Source organism: Lagopus muta, chromosome 1 (assembly GCF_023343835.1).
Source record: "Lagopus muta isolate bLagMut1 chromosome 1, bLagMut1 primary, whole genome shotgun sequence".
Classification (NCBI taxonomy): Eukaryota; Metazoa; Chordata; class Aves; order Galliformes; family Phasianidae; genus Lagopus; species Lagopus muta.
In genome coordinates this window covers 143,558,316-143,582,103 of record NC_064433.1, presented here as the reverse complement: position 1 = coordinate 143,582,103, position 23,788 = coordinate 143,558,316, and the positions used below count along the sequence as shown (strand labels likewise).

Genomic DNA, 23,788 nt, shown 5'->3' with positions numbered 1-23,788 from the left:
CTGATCAGTCAGGCACTTGTGACAATGCACTTTTTGATCTCAAGGACATTCAGTGTTGCTTTTTCACGTTTCTATGCTGTATTTAGAGATGGTTAAAGAAGAGATTTAATGATAGTTTTGGGAAAAGCAGAGAGTGCTTGCAGAACTAGGGATTTGAGGGGATCAACACTCAAGGTGATGGTGCACAATAGTGACTTGGTCTCCTAAAGTCTTGAGGAAAAAAGGTACAATTGTGAAAAAATTTGGAATAAGACATAAAAGGGTTTTTTTTTTTTTGCTATGAAAACACCTCAAGACTTGAACAGTTTCATTCTGAACTAACTTGAATTGGAGATGAGTGTAGGGAGCTCTACTCTGCTGATAATTGGAATTTTTGCTTAATTCAGTTGTAAGAAGTTTAGTGCTTACGGGTTTCCAATGTTTATGTTAAAGTATCTCCTGTTTCACTTCATTTCTGTTTTGCATTCACTTTTACAATGACACCATTACAGACTTCCATTTATTTATTTTCATTTTGTAGGAATATAATATGTTTTTTCAGTGGAAAACAATTAGAATTACTTCTGTTAAAGCTAACGGCTCAAAATCCAAGTTTCAGGTGTCTCAGTACTGGAGTGGTCAAAATTTCTAGTAGATTGTAAAAACTGAATACTTTGGTATTGGTCTATACTATAATGCAATGTTTTTTTAATCTGATTAAAAAAAATTCTGTGGAGATAGAAAAAACAATCAGATGTAATAGCTCTGATAGCTTTTAGTCTCTGGTAAAATGTCTATTTATGCACTAGAGGACCCGTTGTTTTCTATTAATCGGTGTGAATAGTTTGTGTGTCTTCTCTTTTGTTTCTCAAGGGGACAGACACCAGCAGAATCTGATTTCCAACTTTTGGAAATTGCCCGTCGGCTGGAGATGTATGGAATCCGCTTGCATCCAGCCAAGGACAGGGAAGGGACAAAAATCAACCTGGCTGTTGCCAACACAGGCATTCTGGTGTTTCAGGTTAGAGCCGCTCAGCGTATGACTTTGCTCTTCTTAAAGCAGAGAAATCTCTTAGAGCAATAAGAATCCAAGGCCTTAACCATATCTGGAAGAATTTGTTTAAGAAAATTGAGGAATTTCCACAGCTTTTCTAACAATAGCCTCAAACCTTATATAGCTCCACTATGTCCTTTACTTCCAGGGACTCATACCTTGTTTGCACACACAGGCTAGAACTCAATCTTGAACTACAATGCACTATTCAAAGTGCAAACTGATCTGCAGCTCACAATTTGCAAGTTGGTCATGCTGACACCTTCTGCATAAAGAAGCAAGCAGGTCTTGTAGGCATGGTGCATAATAATGGTTGTGAAACAGGGACGAATAAGAGACACCAGGAGTACAAGGTGAAGAATACAGGAAGTGAGTGCAAGCTCTCTGTAGTGTTGTGGTATCCTTGACCAGCTTTGGCTGTTTTACCTTTGCTGAGTTAGAAAGCATTTTCCTTAGATTTCGTTGCTCTACTGCCTCAGTCAGCCTTGTTCATGAAGCATTATTAGCAAATTTATTGAATTTTTGTTCTCCAGTTCTCCTTAGAGAAATAACAAATTGGAATTTTATAGATGTGAAAGTACAGATAGTCAGCTTGCATAAGCTGGTTTCACTTCAGTTGAGTTTATATCTACTAGCATCCCAAATGCCTCTTTCTGCACAATGTCAAAAGCAGTAAGTAAACTATTCTTTAAAATGTCCATTTACAAGTATTTACCACCATTCATTTGACTTCAGTTAAAATAGTGCAGCGTTTCCAACCTTGAAGAGTACTTTGTCTTTTTATTAAAAGAAAACAACAAAAACCAGCAGCAAAAAATGAACTCAGAAATGTCTAATCACAGAATCACAGAATTGTAGGGGTTGGAAGGGACCTCCAGAGATCATCGAGTCCAACCCCCCTGCCAAAGCAGGTTCCCTACACCAGGTCACACAGGTAGGCATCCAGGCAGGTCTTGAACATCTCCAGAGAAGGAGACTCCACCACCTCCCTGGGCAGCCTGTTCCAGTGCTCCGTCACCTCACTGTAAAGAAGTTCTTGCGCACATTTGTGCGGAACTTCCTATGCTCTAAATTAAAAAAATAAACAATAAAAACTCATAGCAGTTAAATGGATTGACAGTTCAGCTGCAAAACTGAAGCATAGATTGAAGCAGGAGAACATGAAGTTATTGTGAAAATGTACACAACAGTATCACAGTTGTATTTACAGACCCTTCCCTGCTCCCCTACAGCACTTTCATCAGTTGAATTAATGAATTGCAAATCTTTATAAATTAAGATTGTCTTACAATTGAAGGAACATATCCAAAATAGTATGGGCATCACTGAATCCCAGCAGACTGCTGGGGTCTTTCCGTATCGATGCAGCTGCCAGCTGAAGGCCCAATGTCTGATATGTACAGCTCTAAAAGTCTGTTATCTCCCCTTGTTGTAGAGTCTTTCAAAGAGAAGTGGGTTGTTTTTGCCCGCTTGGAATTTTTGCTGGAGCCAGCTCCAAGACTGAGAGCTGAGAGAGAAGTTGAGGTCAGGCTCTGACCTGCTGGAGTCTGCCCAGCAATTGGAGCCTTCAGTTCATCTATTTATTGTGGGTATAGCTGAGAGAAATTGAAAATGTAAAGACCACATTAGAATGACATCAATGTAAAAATCAAAATAAAGGTTCACTGACAAATGGCTTAAACAGTACCCACTCAGACTTACTTTGAAGTCTGCCTTTTATTAAGAAATCAGTGTCAGTGCTTCTGAGTGTTCTGAAGGAGTTTAATTATGTGATTCTTAGACAGCAGACTGACTTAGCAGAGATCATCACGCTGTCACTACTCCTACGTCCGTCTGGTGACGGAGCCCAAACCAACGTGAGTTTCTGCATTCAACCATCCTCAAGTTGCTGTTCTTTGAAACCTCTGTGCTGCACTGTAGGCATGTGTGTCTTGAAATCTTTACTGAGCAAGCTGGTGTAATGAATGTTCTAAAACAGTGTCTCCACTTCTAACATAAAGACACCTCATCTACAAAGAGGCTGAGAGTGCTGAGGTTGTTCAGCCTGGGGTAAAGAAGGTTCTGGGGAGACTATATTTCAGTAAAGTGGACCTACAGGAAAGCTGAAGAGGGGCTCTTTAGCATAGGGTGAGGGATAACTTTTGAAGTAAAAGAGTCGATTCAAATTAGAGGTTAGGAGGATGCTCTTTACTCAGAGGGCAAATGAGGTGCTGGTACAGGCTGCCCAGAGAAGCTATGGATTCCCCATCCCTGGATGTGGTTGAGTCCAGGCTGCTTGTGGCCCTGGGCAACAGATCTACTGCAATTTGTCACTGTCCACAGCAAGGGAATTGGAACTGGATAATTTATATAACCCCTTCCACAGTGATACTGGGGCAAAGGGCTAATGATGCTCTCATTGGGAATAATGGTATTTCAGGAGAATTTCTCTCAGGCTTACTGTTTGTTTTTGCTGCATATATTTTTTTAAAATATTTTGTTACATTTCAGAAACAGGTAAACTACTCAGATTCCTTTTACTTAAGTTGCTCCCTATGAAGAGACAAAATAGGCTGCTCTGCTTTGTACAGTGATACTAGATTTCATAGTTTCACATCTAGTCAGTATGCCTAATCCTACAAAAGTTCAAGAGCTATAAGTGCCTGCCTTCAGTCTACTACTACTGGGTGCTTATGGTTAAGAATGTATGTTGACATTTGCAGCACTGGGGGTGAGTGAGAAGAAACACCATAATCGCAAATGAAGAGAATAGATGATTAATATTTGCCAGACTTGTGGTTTGAATTTCTCCATTCAGAGCTGTAATGCATAAATTCTGCTGCTCTGTCCTTTGTAGGGCCACACCAAGATCAATGCCTTCAATTGGGCTAAGGTTCGAAAGCTGAGCTTCAAGAGGAAACGTTTTCTTATCAAACTACGGCCTGATGTGAATGTAAGTCTGTGTCAGAGATTGGTGAAGCTGACAAAATGTTATTTGGTAAATTTCTACTCCCAGATTAAACATATGTTTTTGTCACGTCTTGAGAGTTTTTTAATTACTTTTGTTCAGCATTGGTATGTTACTGCATGCATCAAACCAGCATCTCAGGTGAGCAGCCCAACTAAAGGAAATGTAAACTGAATGTCACAGAGTCTTCTTCTGACTGTGCTTCTGGAACTATATCATTGGTTCTTAACCATGTAAACCACCTCTTCACATGTTATGCTTGTGAGACCCCTTCTTTATCTCTGTCATACTTGTCAATGAAAGAAAGCTTAAGCAACAGCTGTGATATTGCTAGGCAGGTCATTGATGTCTAAAAGGCAGAGTAGGGTCTATTCATACTGAAAGCCAATGAGTTGGGAAAAATCCTTTTTTTTTTTCTTTTTTTTTCTTTTTTTCTTTAGTAGCATAGGGCTTGCTTTGTCAGGGTGTCTCTGTAATGTGTGTTGCTTGCTTGCTCACATTGTGAACGTTCTCTCAACTTTCAGAGTTCATTCCAGGACACCCTGGAATTCCTTATGGCCAGTCGAGATTTTTGCAAATCGTTCTGGAAGATCTGTGTGGAGCATCATGCCTTTTTCAGGCTGTTTGAGGAACCTAAACCAAAGCCCAAACCTGTTCTTTTTTCTAGAGGTTCATCATTTAGGTTCAGGTGAGACCTGCTTTCTTCTTTCCGCCTTTGTTAACTTCATATTTCAAAATCACATGCATATCCTTAATGATGTAGGATTAAACCCACCATTTTCAGCTTCCCGTCTGTAGTTTGCTCCTATATATTTTTAATTGCATTTTCTCAGCCAGAATAGTGCAGAGAACACTGGGGAAAAAGCCTGCATTCATTTTGTAGTAGCTGTTGCAAAGTAACTGTCTAGAGGTAAGGTATCAGGTGTATTGGTTCCAGCTGATTTCACTCGAGAAAATGTGTCCCAAGTTACACCAGCTAACAATTCTCCAGCAATCCTTGGACTCTCTGTCTCTAGGAAAAGATCTTTTGTAGATACCAGAGTAGAGACTTGTGTTTTCATGGTGGCCCTGGGGTAAATCCATCCCTACACAGTTTAAGAGATGTCTTTTCTCTATGCTTAGCCCACGTGCTTGTAAACGGTTTATAAGAGATGATAACTTATTCTAAGACCAGGTCTACCTGCAGTATTGATAAGAGATGTAGGAAGAATTGAAGAGTTAGATGGTTGGATTTTTCAGTTCTTGATGTTTTGTTGTTGTTTTCTGTTTGTAGATACAGTATTGTGCATGTCAGGGGCAAATACCCTTTCATTTTGTTCAGGAAGTTGATACAAATTGAACAACCAGAAACACCTTCTCTGTTGAGATAATGTTGTTGGTACGCTGTACCTGCCTTGAGCATGTACCCAGTAGATACGGCCATTCTATCTTCCCACTTTGTTTCCTACTGGCATAATAAATTAATTAAGATAGAAAGAACTAGGGTAAACAAGCTATTAATTTTTGAGTTTCTGACAGAGTAAATAGTAAAACGTAAATGCATTCAGCTTATCTCTTGCTTTGGAGAACAGATTTTGCCTACATCTTGCATTCGCTGTGAGCTGTGCTGCATATGCATATGCATGTGGTTACGTTTTTTCAGGCCTTTCAGTAAATCAGTTGAAATGAAGGTACTGTTTTTTTTTCTGTTAGCAAACAATCTGGAGGTGCAGGTTTCCTTTTCTGTTCCCAGTTCCCTGTGGAGTTTTTATCTTTGCACAGTAGGAGATGTTGGGCTTTCTCACTACAATTTTATGGTGTGTAGCATAAGGAAAGTGTGCAAGTTCCAGCCTAAATCTTTGCAGAGACTGTGTGTATGTTTAGCTGACGTAACTGAGTTATATTACAACTGAAATGCATTTTAGCAGCTTTCTTTTTGGTTCCAGCATACGAGGTAAGGCTGGGATTTGAATCCTGGAAAGCTTCAGGGATGTTTTTTGTTCATGTAAAACTTAACCTCTACTTTGCTTTATGCTGGGTGATTTCCCAGTCATATTGCACAAGGGTGAGTCAAGGGCACATAGCTGAATTTAATTAGTTCTGACATAACATCATAAGGTATCTCCGTAATAAAAAAAAAAAACAACACATGGTAATATGCCAAAAGGTAGAAGCTTGTGAGTATATGGTCATAAAGAAAGAGACCTTCTTTATGATTTTACATGAGTTTCTACTGATACTGACAAATATTTTTCTGGTTGCCATGACTTCATTTGCAGGCCACATACGTATTTATGATGACCAGGTGATAGGAAGTATTTACTGTGAGAAATTCAGAACCTCAGATTAGTAGTGTAACCATTTTTTTTCTTTCAGTGGCCGGACTCAGAAGCAAGTTCTTGACTATGTTAAAGAAGGAGGGCACAAAAAAGTACAGTTTGAAAGGTGAGAGGAAAATAAATGAGCTTTTTTTTTTTTAAAACAAAAAAAAAGATTTAAAGCAGCAGCCTCTGTTTATTTATAAGAGATTAGCATTATTCAAAGTAAAAAAAATACCTTCTTTGTTGGTTTCACAGTTTATCACTTGTATGATATCCTGTTGGTCCTGAATGTTTGGCAGAAGTTTGCGTAACCAATCTATAGTTTATTTAAAATCAATAGTCTTCAATTTGTTTTTCAGCAGTGAATGCCCTACTGTTACAGGTAAACTGTTCTCATATTGATTTGCACCCTCTTCAGTAGGATGTGATTAATATATGTGAGCAGAAAGAGATTTAAATGGGTTTTAAATGAACATATTCATCTGAGAATAAAAGAGAAGGTAGCAGGAGTAGGTACAAACATCCTCAAGGGAGAGATCTCCAAGGAAGACATCTAACTTTGCTAGAGTGCATTTTATTGGAACTGATCTTATTTCTAGTGAGCTGAAATTCATGGACAAACTGCTGCAAAGATTATGACAATTTATTGCTAATGACTCATTTCCTGCTGATGGACCGTTTTTTGTTCAGTGCCTCTCTTTTCTTACGATAATATGTTTCCAACACGTAGCACATTTAAGCATTACAGAAAGGAGGATCTGTTTTGGAGCAAACCTTTTGTGAATGGTGCTATTCAAAGTTTTTGTTTTCAAGTAGGCGTGTCTCTTGATTCCTTTTCGTGGTAAAACTGAAATGGCCTCTTACTGTGATTTTGCTTTTATCTCCAGGAAACACAGCAAGATTCGTTCCATCAGGAGTCTGACAGTACAGCCTTCAGAACAGCATACAGAGGTGCCAAAACAAGTCAGTGATGTTGATGAAAGCCTGCATCATGCCTTTTAAACATTTCTTATTACATTACCCACTTCCAATTGATCTTTGGAAACTTCAGGAACATAGGTTTCTGCTCACTTTCTATTTAAGCGTGAGCTCAGGATCTCTGGATGTTATAAAGTTCAGCTTTTTTGATGTGGAATGTGTTCATTTCCACTATGGAACAGAATTGTTTCTAGACAGCAGCACAAGCATAAATAGTGAGCTTGTCTGAACTGTGCTAATGGCCACCTGAAAAACTGCAATCCGCAGTGTTACTGCTGGGGTTCCAAGTTTTGCAGGTGATTGCATTTGGGAAAATGTAATTATTTTCCTTCACTGAGGAGCGTTGGCTGCCCAGGACAAGATATTCCATTATATTAACATTACATTAATTTCCTCAGAGAAATTTCAGCTGTGTCCTTTTAAGTTATTATGTCTGGTAGATACCAGAAGTATTTGTCTTACATTAATAGTGATTATATGTTTGCAGTTTGCAAATCTGGTAGTCTAGTCGAGGTGAAGCTGCAGCAGCTGTGTGTTTCCAGGTCCAGCCAGTGGCTGAGCATGTATTTATAATTGGCAGCCACACAACCACGCAGACTCATTCACACACATATGTATACACGTGCAAATGTACGCACAGCCAGCCATACAAATGAAAACAAACAGAAAACAATACTCACACGAACACAAATAGCACATTTTCCATTCAGACTGATCAGAATGAAAGTCTGTTAGCGAAAAAATATTTATACATGTATACAGTATGGAATCCCTTCAGTTACTGGTCTTAAAGATGAAATCTATCTGTTAATGGATCCTTAAATTTCTTCTGTTCATGTTGCTTGTACATATAAGCTCCAAGGCTAACAGCCCTTCTCCAGTTGCCACTACTCAGATCAGTACATGTGTAAACGCACACACAGTCTTTCTCAGTAGCTCATCTTAGACATGCAGTCTGCCCCGTAGCTGAAGCCTGGTTCCCAGCTACCTCACAAAGAAATGAACATGCAAATGTGCTTGTCCAGTAGCTAGCTGCTCCCAGACTTACGACATTACGAGCACGCAGTCCTTAGACCCTCTTGTCTCTCCAGTACCTGGATTGCACCTCTCCAGTAGCCATGTCCTCTCTGTTTTTCCAGTGCTTGGCCCAGATTTATGGCTGCTCCCATATTTGGTTCCCAGCTCACTTACCCTACTCAAAGACTAATCCAGTTTGATGATTTCTGGTATTTACGCATTGACCTACTCATGCAACCAATGTGCACATACTCTACTCTTTGGCATCCCAGAGAGACCCAGCCACATGCTGATGATTCTCCCAGGGACAGTCTCCAGAGGAGCTCTATTTCTCTGAGAAGGTTGTTGGGGTTATTATCCCCTCCTTACGCTTTCTTTGTGCTCATCTGTGTTTTATCAAGTAACCTCATATGTGGTAGAGCTTAAACAGCAGGTGCAAACTACTAGGTTAATATATTCAAGAATGTTACCCAAACTTTCACATTGCTTCCTTTTGATATTCACAAGCTCTTTCATTCCTGCAAATCTGGGGAATTTGGATAATTCTGCTATACATGCAGCCTATTTCAAGTGTCTTTTAGCATTTTAATATTGCAAAGACAAGCTCAGGTAAATGGTGCATAGCTACTGCTGGCATATTTGTTTGCAGAAAAGCCAGTCCCCAAACTAGAGGCAGATAGGCTCCAGGGGTTGAATGCATTGTCTTCAAAAACCCGTGTATGACCTTTTGGGCTTTTTTAGAGATTAGAAGTAGGCCATGCAGAATTTGTCTTTACATGCTTATCTTTTTATCCCTCCAGCTTCAGAGTAGTATAAACAATTTGATGTTCTCAGTGTTGATGGCTATCTTAGAACATGGAAATATCTGGAGTGCTCCTTTTTACGTGTTACCATGTTCTGTCTTCCTTTTCTTTCTTTGTTAAGCTTACGTGTTTTCCCCCATCATCTGTTCTTCAGAATCAGAGAACTCTTTTTTCTTTTTTTTTTTTTCCTTCTAATTCATTTTGAAGCTTCGGTTACCTCCTCTACTTTCAAGAGATCCTATGTTACTGAAGGATGTATTGTAGAATTGTAGTGCATAATTACACCTAGCCTTTTCCCCCTGACTCCCTTCCCCCTCAACCCTCTCTCCCCTTTGCCTACCCCTTCCTTTTCCTCCTTTGTCTTTCCAGAGCTCCAGCTTTGCCTATGGAGATGACAATGATGCTGCAGCAGTGCAGAGCTGCCAGCAAGGAAAGGAATTGAAAGCGTCAGTGGAAGACACTGGACAGCACAAGAGCCCTTCATTAAAGAAGAGCCCAAAAGAAGGCAGAAAGGTGGATGGAGCAGTGGTGTCAGCAGTGGAGGAGGAAGAGGAGGCTGCTACAGACAGGATGCAGCAGAACAGACCTCAGTCACAGCAACCAAGCACAGGTCCAGCATCCAGGGCTGCTCATGGCAGCAGCACCTCCATTCCTTTCATTGACTGCAGTGATGTAGATAGCGAGTATGATCTCCTCAGAGAACAAATAACCCGGTCATATTCCCAAACAAATGACAATCATGAGGGTGATTTGACCAGTGGTGCCTATATTCACTATAGAGATGAAAATCTTAATAGAAGTAGATACAGGGATTCCTCCGCTTCTATAAAATCTTCCCAGTATCTCTCTGAAGAGTACCTTGATGATAACCCAGCTAATCTCTCCTTCTACACTGTGGGAAGCCCCAGGGTGCCAAGGCACAGCTCACTGGTTGATGAAATGTTTAGAGGGCCAGGGAGCCGTAGTCCACTGGCCACTCCTTTGCCTCCCAGTAGCAAAGGATCAAGCCCCAGCATGAGCCTGAGTAGAACTGGCTCTCAGGGTTATATCTCAGAAAACGGGCATGACAGCAGGACTAGGACTGGAGAGGAAGACAGCTATGCCAGCAGCTGCCATGGCTATGGCAGATATTCTCCAGGTTCTCAGCGGCCTCATGCACGAAAAATCCTAAATCTCTGCAATAAATCAGCTACAGACCCTTTTATCTTGAGCCAGGTATCTTCAACCCCAGGGCAGGAGTATAGATCTGAGAGACATTGCAAAGGGGGTGGGATGGCCAAGATGTCTTCTCCAGAAGGCAAGATGATGGCCAATGGTATGCCAGCTGGGGGGCAATCAAAGCAGAGCCCAGTCATACAGTCACTGCATGCCAGTGGCATGATGGATCATATGGCTGCAATCCAGGTGATGGAAGGCTCCACCAGCAGTGGGACAGAATCTAGTGATTCTGACTCAGAAATCATTAACCCCTTCACTCACCCTCTGGTGTTTGGAAATCCTGTTGTGCTGAGTTCCTCTCCTATGCCAAGAAATAAGTACTCCTTTGGAAGCCTTCAGCTTGATGAGGAGGTAGAAGAGGATGTGTCTGTGGGCCTTAGTGATGAAGATGGTGTGCAGGTCTTCAGCTGCTAGGAAGCAGGGCGTTTGAGACCAGTGGATGCAGCAATTGCTCATTAGAGTGATGGCATCCTCTGGGGCTTGTGAGGAGTGGCTGGTATTAAACTCAGAGCTTGGGCTATTTTACATATTGTCCTTGTACTGACCAGCCAGATGAAGGAGGTGCTGAAAATACAATAAGAAGGCTGAGTTTCAATTCATCTTAACAGTAATTCATCTGCTCTGAAGGGCAAGAAGGGAGGAAAATTATTACTGATTTAGGTACCTTTGTAAAACTCTATACGTTCATCTGTTCTTTGTACGAAGTCATGTTTTAGGTATATGTTGTAGCTTCTTTGACACTTGACTACTTATTTTTGCAAAACGAACAGAAATGTTGTCACATAGGTACGTTGTACTCTTTTGGATATCTAATACAATTATTTTTCTCTCTTGTTTAAGGAGAGCTACTTAAGAGTGCCTCAATAGAGTTAGGGGAAAAAAAATAAACTTACAGCCAAATACAGGCAGCTTGATACTCAAGACCAAGGCTTGCTAAAATCCTGAAAAATGCTGGCAAATCTTTTCATAGTAAGAATGTGTTTAGTCTGCTCATCTTCATAACCCATTTTATAATCTTAACTGATGAGCTGAGGAACAATGACTTCTATTGGCTTCTGATTTAGTGAATTCAACAGGTTGATTTGTTGATGGAGATTTTGAAACTCCAAACTCTTCCTTAAGCAGGATGGAGAGCAAGATGAAAGATAAAACTCAAGTGAATGAAAAAAACATAGATTGAATTGGCTCTAGTTACAAGTGGTGTGAGTATTATTTGCAAGGCAATCCTTTCTATTCATTATCAGTGTGGTAGAAAGATTAATTGCAAGAGAGTAGGTTTGTATTTTTCCCCTTATTCTTTCAGTGGTATTATTCAGAAACATCAAAGTTCTGTTGTGGTGATTTTTGGTGGGAGGTTCCAAGATGGTGGCTGTTGGGGGTTTTTTATTATTTCTTTTTTTTCTCTTTGATCATGAAAAATCTTCATCTGTACAGGACCCAATTAGTCTGTCATAGGCTATTCTTTTTAGTTTTGCCACCTCATAAATTTTTCATTCCCTGACACAGAGAATGGTGGGGCTAACTGTGATTCAGGCTGATTGTTTTCAGTAGTGTGTATAGAGTAGCAAGATTCTGACACACATGCAGAAAGGCAGACTAATTACTTGTAAACTTCTTTTCACAAGCTACAAGTATTGAGAATTAGGCTGTATCCTAATAAACTGTGTTTCTAGTTTCTCCAAGATGACAAAGAAAATCAGAGGAAAGGTCTCCAATATGGAAAGTATCAAGCAGTTATTAGAGCTGGGAGACAAGATGTGCTCTTTAACACTAGCCTTACTTTTAACTTTCACTGATTTTTTTTTAATATTTTCTTTTTGGGGTATGGGAGGAAAGTTGAGAATGTTAAGTGATGAACAGCACTTACTGTACTGGAGGTCACTTGCTGTGATCTGCTTCATGCAGTACATGTGTACATGGATGGTGGATCCACCCACTGATGAACAAGCTACAGGACTTGAAATGTAGACAATTTTTGAGATCATTTTTACAAATGTAATAAAATATGAAGTCTTTTTAATTTTTCTAATGCCTTGGTCTATGCACATTTTAAGAGTTTAATCTGAGTGAGTGATATTTAAAAGGATGCATTAGTTTGCTTAGATGTGCTTTACATTGTTGCAGTAAAATATGTCTGTGTAAATATGAGTTTTAATCTATTCATCTACTTTAAAGTGCTTGTTTTTAAAGATTAGATAATTCATTTTTTAAACTGGAATGATTTTAAAGCATCTCTTCAGACCGTGATGTTTTGGCTACGGTCCTTTCTTCCTGTAGTTAAAGGCATGACTCTAGAAGCAGGGAGATTGCCTATTAGGAGAAAGCTTGCTTGTATATTATTCTGAAAGAAGGTGATTTGTGTTGTGGATTTAGAATAGTGCTAAATAATTGCCTTGAACTTTGCAGTATTTAAGAAGAGATGTAGATAGCTGAAGCTTATGTTAACAGATGGTATGAGCATGGGGAGTACGTGCATGAGTCTCCTGTTGTTTTTTTTTTTTTTTTTGTGCCTGTACAGCAGAAGAACCAGGAATTGTATTATACTACATATGTAGAGTAATAGCAGTCTGGACATATCCATTAATTGCTTTGTTAGCTAGTAAAAGTAAAGCTCAAGTAATGGGTTTCCACTGAAAGGATTTGCAATCTTGTTTCTGTCACTTCACTGAAAAGTGAATAGATTTCATAATGTTTGGATTTGAGTGAATATCAAATTTTCTAAGTGATGTTTACTATTTTGCATCCTTTCAAATACTGTTTTCTGGCCTATATTTCTTCTCTAACATGTCTACAGAGGTAATGGATATATACAAGAGCAGACCTGCTACTAGCTGGAGTTAGCTTAGTTGCTGATAAAGTATCTCAACAGCTTTTTATTTTTTCCTTTTGAGTACTATTCTCAAAAGATAAAATACAAGGATTTTTTAACAACTTTTTTCTCTCATCTTTTCAGTTTTCAGGCATTTTTTCAGTTTTAGATGTTTGCGGTTCATTTTGACATGTGGAATTTTTCCATTTTGAAGGAATAAAGTTTGTAAATTACATAGGAAATCATTTAGTTTAGGATTAAGCATTTTGCAGCATTCTTACATTGCTGAAGCTCAGTTTAATATTGGTAGACAAGCATTTAATTGAAAACAATCTGTGGGCCAAATACTTCCACCAGAGATGTGGTTGACCTCTTGGTGCTTGCCAAGAATGGTAAGCAAGAGAGCAATTTTACACTACTATTTCCATATAGGATCAGGTCCTTCAGAATGCATCTGGGAGTTTGTTTCTGTGGAACAAATACAGAGACCTTAGAGGTGAGAACAGAAACCTTTGGGGCAAGACTGGTGATGACATGGGGAAATTCTTGTGCTAGGTCACAAGATACAAATCAGAAGAGGAGCCTGTCAGTTCAAGTTAATCCTTGCAGGGATTGATTAATCTGCATACCCTAATCAATGGCAGTGGTCTTAAGTGCACCTGTGTCTCAACTGTTTGGAAGGTATTTGTTGGCCAAGCGAAAGATGTAATTCTCTCACCAATTACAGTAGATTTCAGAATGCAGCTGACTGGCACTGTTGATTCACATTTTCATATTTTTTGTTCGCAACAGTTAACTTCGTAATTCAGTACGAATTCAAGTCCAGATATCCTCAGACAGTTGCTGCAAATGAATCACAGCAAGATCTAGCAACTACTTCTTGTCTGAATGAGTTGTGCTGTACCATCCTTCTCCTGTTCTTCCAAAGAACATGGAAGAAGCCTGTGGTTGGGCTGTCCAGACTGCTGAGCCAACTCTGTCCACAAGTTTGGATGAACATGGATGAACATAGTTGCAAAAGCAGCGTAGAGGTTTCTCACAAAATAATGTGCAGATGTAGGTAGAAATTAATATATGCAACCCTATTCTTTCTTTGCTATTCTAAGTACTTGACCACATTTAATAATTTGCTACAGTGAATGAGAAAAGTCATGTCAGACAACTTTAAGTTTTCTCCATCCCACCAGCAGCTCAAATGTACTGTGTCCTCTTGGGCTCTTCTGGAGTTTCTTCTCCTGTCAGCCTTTCCTGGAATCTGGTTTACCTCCGTGATCTGGGATATAAAATTTGGAAATAAATTTCTAGATTTAGGAAAATTTAATAGTGGCAAATTGATGGAGGAGACAGGATTTACGCAGGGTAGAGCTTTGAATAATTGTTATCTGTGTAGAACACTTTGCATTGTTTTGGGATTAAGTCTACATGCCCCAGCAAGAATATTCTTTGTGCATGGAGAGAAGGCTGTATTCTCTGAAGATGATCAGTGCCTGCTGCTGCCATTGTCTCACATCACTCATAGCCTAACATGTACAGCCCATTAGCCACTGTAGTGCATGCTAAATATCAATTATACCAAATAAATACTGTAAGAGAATTTTCCACATATGAAAAATGCTATGTAACTGAAAATTGTTTTTGTTATGTCTGAATATATATTTCATGAGTTATATGGAGTTGAGATCAGTTGAAGTAGATGAGTTATCACAGTGAAAGAGTTGCATGTTAGTAATTTGAAAAATCAAATCAATCTACCAGTTTAAGAGTAAGGGGAAGGCAAAATTAGGTAGAATTTTCTCAAGCAGCAGCAGCAATGCTGAACATAATCATCAGAACCCAGTGAAGGGTGAAAAAACAATGTTTTGTGAATTAGTTCCCTAAATGGGGCTCATCTCATTAGCCTAGACTGTTTCAGAACCCATTTTTTTCCTCCCTGAATATTGGTGTTGCTGGGTTCAGTTTGCACAGATGTTTGTGAAACAGCTTTTATTAGTAGAAGCAGTGGTATTCATTCTAAGGAGTACCTTTCATGCCAGAAGTTCCTGTGTGGCCCACTTATCTGGATATGCAATTACTTGGTGGAGGCTGGAAAAAGTCAAATGGAAAATGGGATAGACGGATCTAAAACCCATTTACAGCTCTCTTATTTCATTTAAAAGCAGAGATGTTTCAGATGGTCTTCTTCTGTCCCATAGTAAACATACACACTTGAAGAGTCTCCATAGACAACTTCTTGAGGATTTCAGGCGTAAGAAGACAAAGGGAAGGAGAAGAATAGGAAATATTTTACTTACACTTAAAATCTAGCCTTATTTATTTACGGTCCCCTTTGGCATAGCATGCTCCTTGGTATTCATGACTTTAAGGTCCCAGTGATTTCTCAGGGTACTCAGAGAGCAGGAATTGTGTCAGTTAGTTCAACTGATGAAACTGATTTTGAATATTGAAAACCAGTGATTCAGATCTCCTCAATATGATTTATATGCAATTATCTTGAAGCATGGCTATTTCTGGAGCGATTCTTCAGCACAAGAAAGATGTCTGGCCCTAAATCATGTCACACACCATGTTTGTTTAACTGGTCTCATTTGTCATAATGAGGCACTAGGCTGCTGTCAGAGGTGACTTTAGAATGATATTTTAATTGCACCAATTTAACTTGTAATGACTAAACTAATGATGCAAGTTTTTCTCAACTTCCACATGCATGTGAAGTAGTTGCAGTTGGGTGTTACTCACCTTTGTGGGGTAAACGTGGATGCCAGAGATCCAGCTGGAAAGGGCAGTGAGCACGAGGGAAGGAGGATCTGTGTTCAGGCATGCGTAGAGTGAGGGAAGCCAAAGTTCTTTTCAGTCTTTCAATAATGTGTATCTCTCGGAGTGATGTAGTTTCTTCAGGCGCTTCTGTGTATTTTAGCATATTTCTTTGCTCTCGATATACAGTCCTTTTCTCCATACCAAATAAGAAAGACCCTCTGTATATGAAAGAAAACTGAATTTCTTGGAACAGTATATACACACCTTTCTTTGTTAGCTGCTGTCAAAGACAAGTGGTTAGGAGAACACTCCTTTTGTCAGAAACCCAGCAGATTGTGGCTGTCTCCTACTTGAAGATGATGGTTTGGTTTGAGCTCTTCTGATTGATAGTGCCTGATGCAGAATGTTCCCATCAGGGGGTCCCAAAGGTTAGGCTCATGTGTAACTTCTCGTAAATGGGGATGGCACCTGGCTGGCTTCAGTCAAGCTACATCAGGGAAGATTTCTGCTGGTGCTGTTAGGTTCTAGAAAAAAAAGGAATACAAGTTCCAAGAAATAAAAGTGAGCAGAATCTTTCTTACTCCATTTCAGTAATTTCTCTGCTTGCTGAATTATGCCTAGATAAGGACACGTATGTTATTACTTCTAAGGGAAGCAGCTCATGTGCTGCGTGCAGATCCTGAACAAAACTGTCTTCTGTGTCATTCCCTACAGCTGGGCTGTTGAGCTGCCATTGATATTTAAAAATACTTAAAAGAACTTTGCTTAAAAATCAAAGGCTCAATGTGGATAAAAAGCCTAGATTGGATGGCATGTTGCACTTCTTTAGAGTATTTTGTATTCTGTTCTGCTTCTGTGTTTATAGACACACATATATACTCATAGAGTATACACGCATACAGAGCACATAGAGTAAGCAAGATGCTTGTTTTCTGTTGTTTGTTACAAAAAGCAGTGAGCACTTTCTTTTAAATGCTATGAAATTCGGGAAGCTTGTGTGCCTGGCTGAGCTGTGTATTCACAGGCATGTTTTCCACAAGCGTGAGTGTAAATAATGATATTGTAACAATGAAGGAAGTAAAGATCTTAAATTTGCATGACATGAAAGTAAATACTTAGTTTGCTCTAGAATTATTCGTTTTAAGGTATAATTTAATTTATGATTTCCTGGTAAAGTTTTGGCCCCTGAGAACCATAAAAATCTAAAAGCTTTACTCATAGAAATTAACTCTTAAGTCCAGTAATGATATAGCTGTCAGTGGCTGAACAAAGAAAACTGGAGGAAAATGAATGTTTTCTAATTCGAGAGCTTTTCAGCTTGTTAAAATTAGATCAGATGCTTTCTTTAAGACGCTGCAAATCTTGTCTTGAGAAGGAAACGGTTTGCCTTTGATTTTTACAGCAAGATCAGAGGTAGGTCTGTGTTTAGTTCAGTGAGTGTTAGTGCTCATGCCTGTTGCTTTTCTGTGAGGCACTTCAAACCTTTGATTAGCTAAATTCCTTATTATTCCCCTTTCCTGCTAAGAAACTCACCTGAATCCACTAACAAAAGTTCGTAAGCTTGGCTGTGTTTCACCTATTTGGCCCTTTCCTGATTTCTGTGTGCACATGCATAGCTTTTTTTAAAAAGTAAGTCTCAATTGTCAAAATTAATTTTTAAAATTGAAAATGCTGGGGACTTCATTCTCATTTTTGTCATTTGTTTAATACCGTTTAAAGAGAAACATTTTTTGTTTCATTGTATGCACTGTTTTGTCAGCATGTACCTCTCTGGGAGAAAAAGCCTTTTCAATGTTCTGTCTTTATCCTCAAAGCATGGTGTATCTTCTGTTCCTTGCATTGTTTGGAGCACTGTCTCAATGTCCTTTTACTGCTGAAATACCTATTTGTACTGGGAGTACCTAATTCCTCTTATTACAGTGATCTTGTCTCATAGAGCACTCCTCATCTCAGAACTGGAGAAAACAACCCCTCCACCCCCAGGCTGTGAGTTTCATGTTGAGATGCAGAAGAGCAGAGGTGGGGGGGAAGAACGTCTGTTTTCCAGTGCATTACAGCTCCATTGAGCACGATTGTACTGCCTTTCATTTCTTAATGAAGGCTGCACCTAGTGATAGTTAACTTCACCTGCCATAGCTTGTAAGCAGGATCACTGCAAGTCATGGGGAGATGCCTTGTTGAAATGGACAGTATCTGTGGCTTAAGCTTACATGGGGGCTGAATGTATCATGGTATTTTCAGTTTGATTGTAGCACCAGGTTGTGTTAATTTACAGACAAAGAAAAACAAACTAACCGTAACCCTGCGTACAGCAGGGGATCCTTCTATTCTTCACTCTTATTTCTGTCTGGGAGAATCAAGGCCAGACAAAGGACTGGTGCCACTGACACAGTTCTTCCCAGGCTGCAGCATTCACTCCTTGTTCTTAAGATCTGAGCATACCCTGATGTAGGCCTCCAGCAGCTACTGTCTGATTTCACACTCACCACTGTCTAATACTGCAGTACACCAGTAAAGCATGGACCTTTACCAACTGGGGAGGTTGCTGGCTACTAAAACAACACCAAGCTTAATGAGAATATAAGCATGTCAAGCCATTTAACTGTGTATGCATGGAATTAATTTTCTTTTTTCTTTTTTTTTAAAGTTTTACCTGTATTGAAGGCTTTTACTCATTCTGACTGGTATTTTGCTGTAAAACTATCCCTGATTTAATTGTTCTGTCCATTTGCTGGCTGATGCTTTGTCCTGTGTCTGAGGAAATTGGTTCATTGAGGAGGCACATAATTCTCCCAAACCTCTCACTGCCACTCCTGCTATGGGCACATGGCAGTTTTGAAGGTGTGAAGTCAGCAAACCCTTCACCTTGCCATGTTCCCTTTATGCCAGGCAGGGTTATTGGTTTTGTGTGACATCGCATCTCTTCCTGAGATATCTTTTTCTTTCCATTCCTGCTCAGTTTTTGTAGTACTGCATTAAGGGATGTTTACATGGATTTCTGATGGATGTGTAACTACTTTTCAAAATCTTTAATTCTAACAAACTGTATCCAGCACTCCTGCTTATTTTGTTTAACGGAGAAGAGAAGGACAGACTGAAGTACTGGTCCCCCAGGGAGCTGGGGAGAGAACAGTGGACACGCTTCTTAAACTCTTCTCCAATCTAAGGTACTCCAGTCATCAGCAAAACAAAACACATGGGAAAACTCTTGCCCATTCTTCTGGCACTCTCTGCCCCCCATGTCATTTTGAATTACGTGTCTTTCTCTGACCAACTTTAGGTAGAAGCTAGAGGTAAGCAACCACTGTGACAACGGAAAGTTAAGCTAGCCTCAACTGTGGCTAAAGTAGCAGCAGATTTGTCAAATGCTTTCTTACTGATGAGCTTCTGTAAGTAATACATTCAGTAATGCAAGGGCAGAGGGGCACCAGGTTTCATTTACCAGATTGAAGTGTAGAAGAAACTCATCTGCCCTTAAAGCTGAGTAGTTAGGATTTGGATGTCACATCTCCCAATTTAAGTAGCTATGGAATAAGTCTAACAGGTATCCAGCAACATGCCAGGTATTGAGAAAGGCATTATTCTAACTCTTAACACATCTACATTTCTAATGACCCGATAAACCTTGAGGAGTGTATAACCCTTACAATTGAATTTGAATGGGGCTGTAACTGTACAGAAAACTTTCCAGCAGAATTTCAGTCATTTTCAATTATGGCTGATGCTTCCATAATTGAGTACTTTTCACTTGGTGGTGCTGCACAGAGAACGCAAACAAAAAACATCTTCACAATCCTGTACTTTTCGTTGCTGCTGAAGCAGAGTTTGTAGAGATGGGAATTATTCCATTTGAAGTAGATGCAGAATGCTAAATGGCAGAAATTGGGTTACTAATCACTTTCAGGAAAAGGGGAATAAAGGAAGAAGGATATGTTGGGCTCCATCTTCCTCAGAAAGAGATGAGCCTTCCCTTGTTAGGTTAAAGCCTCTAACTTGAGATTTTCGGTCCTTTTACGTTGTCTGTATTGCCAGCATAGAGGCAGCACACAGTTTAGCACACCTACTGTTTGAATTGACGTGTGGGAGGGACTTTCTTTATCAGCTGAAAAGCAGTGATAATGAACATTTTTTTCCCCTGGTACTGGATATATTTTAAAGCAGCATAGCTCAGCTAGCCCAAGTCTCCTTGGGTGCCAAACTGAACACCAGTACCTTTGGCTTAATATCTATGCATGATGGGAGCTTAGGCAAAGCAAATACTGCTGGTAGGATGAATTGCAGCCAGCCAGCCTGCGCCTCTCCTCCTGGGTCTTAAAACAAAGTTCTTAAATCCAGGAAAAGTATTTAAGCACTTGTTTAATTCCTGTCAGCTTCACCAAGGGTATCCTTTTAGTATGTTCTCAAGCCATCTGGAGATAAACATCCTTTTGTATCTGTCTTTTGGTTTGTGTGTATATAGAGCTAGCTCCATTATATTTAACAGATGGCCCCAAGTTGAAGGCTCAATCTAAATAAAAATGACTTGAAGTAAGAGCAAAGAGGATTCCATGTTACCAGCTGCAGACCTTTCAGGCCTCTAAGGTGCTGAGTGGTCCCATTTCTTATCTGACAACTGACATGCTAATAATTTGCTGTCAATCAAGGAACTCTTGTGGGTAAAATGGGAGGAATTTCAGTACCTTGTAAGTAAGATTGGTTTTCCCTTTGCTTCTGTTTGTATTCTGCAGAATGTAGTTGCTGAGTAGAGCATGTATGGATTTACTGGATATACTCTTCTGTGGCAGGAGGTCAGATGAAACAAGGAGGAAAAGACCATTTGGTTAATGTAGATTATTTGTTCCTCATCTCCATAGAGAAGAGAAAATCACTATGCAGCGCTGCCTTGACCCATCAGCATGACACATGTCCTGATTGGTGATGGTGGGGAGAAGACCTTCAGTTTTCATTTCTTTGTGATTTCTTGAAATTCTCACAGCACAGCAAATTGTTTTCCCGCTTTTCACCAGAACATCATGTCATGTGTTCATCTTTATGGCCACGTTGGTTGTAATTATGCCCCAGAATGTGCTAAAATAACATTTTGAGGCCCGTTGTCAACATAGTCACCTTCTTACACCTAGCTTTAGTTTTCAGTTGTTTGGCATATTGGCTAATGGGGTCTAGTTTCTTGCTTGTAGGTGCTGGTTTTGAACTTGGCTTGCATCCACTTTCATACCAAAAAAAAAAGAAGAGAATGTAGCATTTTACCTTGCTGCAAAATAGCTCTTCGAGTGGCAGTGATGTATTGGTGTGCAAGTCTGTAATCAGTGAGGTTACACGCGATACTGTGAGCCACCAGGTGCAGTTTTTCTTGATATTTTTATAATACTTTTCTGAAGTTGTGTCTTCCAAGTGTGGATTAGGAAGTCTTTTTAATTCATTGTACGTCTGATATTTTATAGTTTTAAATTCTCTACTTGTACTGATAAGAATTGCAGTACACCTGACTTTAGATGTAGAGTTACAAATCGGTAGGTAGATATGTTGATTTATCTATATCTATCTATCACAGATAGGTGCTATTTAACTTCTAGAATATAATGCCTGTGAACTTCTCACAGAGGTGCAAATCATTTATTATGCTGTCATATGACAGGCATAGTGCCAGAATTTCCTTGTTTCCATGTTTGAGGTGATATCACTTTTCTTATGTCTTTTGTAATGTAGAGTGTAGCACTCTTAACCTTACAACCTTGCTATTAATCTGTTTCACTCTTTCTCATTCATGAACTCCATTTCTTTTGAAAATACTGTATACAGTTGTGTGCTAGAGTCAATAAAATTGACATTTGTGTAACAAGCTGTGGCATTTTCTCAGATTTCACTGAACACTGATTTAGTGTGAAACTGTTGATAAAATCTTTCTTGCTAGCTGTAATAATACAGAACTTTATTTCATATCAAACAAATAACTGCTTTGACTTTGATTTATAATAGGCTACATAATGTCATGATTACGTAAACTGATGACTGTATTGTGTTTTTCTTTCTCTTTTCAAAGGAATGATATATAAACATGAACTGCTTTGGAACTGGAAAACATTCATGTTCTAGCAATAAATCTAAGTTCTTTCAGAAAATAAATAGGTTTTACTACTGGCCTAATTATATTTATTGGTGCCTCTGTTTACTGGAGTGTCTCACCTGTGTTGTACTAGCAGAAACATTTACCTATCATAATCTTAGAGGGGGTAAAAACCCATCCCATCACAGTGTAATGTATTTGCCCTTAAGTGTAAATAGCAATGTACATTTTACCCTTAATCCTAGACAGTCTGTTAGCTGTGGTAATCAAGAGCTTGTCACAGATTGTTTTCTTTTGGTTGGAATTTAAGGTACGATGCCAAAACTGTTCAGATTGTAAGTGTTCCTCCACATGAAAGATCCATCTTCTAAAACAGGTTTAGATTTTCAGAGGTTTGGAGGAGGGGATGACTGGGAGAACAGTGGGCATTTTTGGCAAACTCCTTTGTGCAGTGGGCAGTCCAACTGCTTCCCAAAAGACAAAATGCTCATTTCATTAATACTTAATGTAGCATATATAAATCCATGAAAGTGTAATTAACTGTCTAATTCTTTACTATTTTAAATCCAGAATTGAATGAGATTTTATACGTGTGCTAATCAAAAGTTGTCATGCTGTGTGCATTAAAAATATTGCTTTTCTTATGTAAATATAATGCTAGCATTTCCATCCCAAACAATCAGAGGAGCATGGAAAGACCTACAAGGTATAATATACATACTTGTGTGTAGCAATTGGGGAAGTAGTAGTTTTCTCCCTTCGTGTTAGATATACGTGGTGTTACTTAGCAGAAATACTACTGTAGAAAGTCTTTGTTTCTTTTTCTCTAGACTTCCACTAGATAAACTTGTATCCTGTAGCTCCCTATGGAGTACTGATTTGAGTCTTTTTAGTTTGCTAGAAAGAATGGCGCTCCTGGGGTGATTTCCTTATTGTTTTATTTATTCTCTCTATAGAATAGGTGACAGCGGTGAAAAATTTGGTATTAATGTGATGTGTCGCTGTAAACCTTGCAGCTCAGTCATGTATGCCCTGGTCCCTTCCTTACACAGACACTAATTTAAGCCAGTTTATTCATATAAGGGAACACTAGACCCTTGGTTAATGCAAGTGGATTCAGCTTCTCTGACTTCAGGTCCATTTGGGCAAGTTTGAGGACCCTGGTGGCTGTGTATTGTAGTGTAATTGCACGTGCTGCAACTTAAGGTAGTAATTTTTTTGTACTTTATAGAGTGAGCGTGTCCTGACTGGTCTCTGTTGTACCATTTTTTTAGCAGGTTCTCTGACTGGCAGCCCTCATCTGTCAGAGCTTTCCATCAATTCCCAAGGAGGACCATCGGTGGCAAACATGTCATTATCTCCAAACTTGAGCCCTGATGCCAAGCAGTCATCTCCCTTGATAAGCCCTTTGCTGAATGACCCATCATGCATCAGGACTGAGGAAGAGGAAGAGGTCAAAAAAAAGGTAAGGCAAAGGCATTGGGCTTTGGCCCTCTTCTCTGTCTGCTGTTGTCAAAGCTGCTAATATCTACGCCCCTTGCAGCTTTCTCATCATAGATCCACATAATTAATTTGAGTAGGGCCACTTGGTGTCTGCTGCCCTCAGTCGTGATATATCCAAGAGCTCCCTGTGCTTTTGAGGCTGAGCGTCCAGTTTAGAGTGGGAACCACAGAGGAGCTGCAACTGAGAGTTCAGAGGCCTGGATTCATCCTGCTGAACAGAGGCGTGGGAGTTAGGGAGTTAGCTCCTCTTTAAGCAGCAGAAAGAAGAAAGGCTTCGTGCCCATAAGGTGGGATAGATCTGGGCCAATCCTTTGGGTGACTGTTCATTCTGAGGTTTTTTTGATAGGGTCCCTTATAAATCT

General features: G+C 39.5%; 1 protein-coding gene across 11 annotated transcripts in view; it reads left to right on the top strand.

Annotated features, from left to right (window-relative positions):
- The window catches only part of FARP1 (FERM, ARH/RhoGEF and pleckstrin domain protein 1), a 205,165-nt gene that overhangs the window by 151,773 nt on the left and 29,604 nt on the right, over nt 1–23,788 (top strand). For 6 of the 11 annotated variants that reach the window (XM_048933180.1, XM_048933179.1, XM_048933178.1 and 3 more), the window contains 7 exons: nt 853–1,000; nt 3,870–3,965; nt 4,505–4,668; nt 6,336–6,404; nt 7,168–7,243; nt 9,448–9,688; nt 23,198–23,388. In XM_048933180.1, coding sequence (XP_048789137.1) covers nt 853–1,000; nt 3,870–3,965; nt 4,505–4,668; nt 6,336–6,404; nt 7,168–7,243; nt 9,448–9,688; nt 23,198–23,388 — 985 coding nt within the window. The remainder of the gene's footprint in view (nt 1–852; nt 1,001–3,869; nt 3,966–4,504; nt 4,669–6,335; nt 6,405–7,167; nt 7,244–9,447; nt 9,689–23,197; nt 23,389–23,788) is intronic. The other 5 variants (XM_048933176.1, XM_048933173.1, XM_048933175.1 and 2 more) reach the window with 3 other exon arrangements.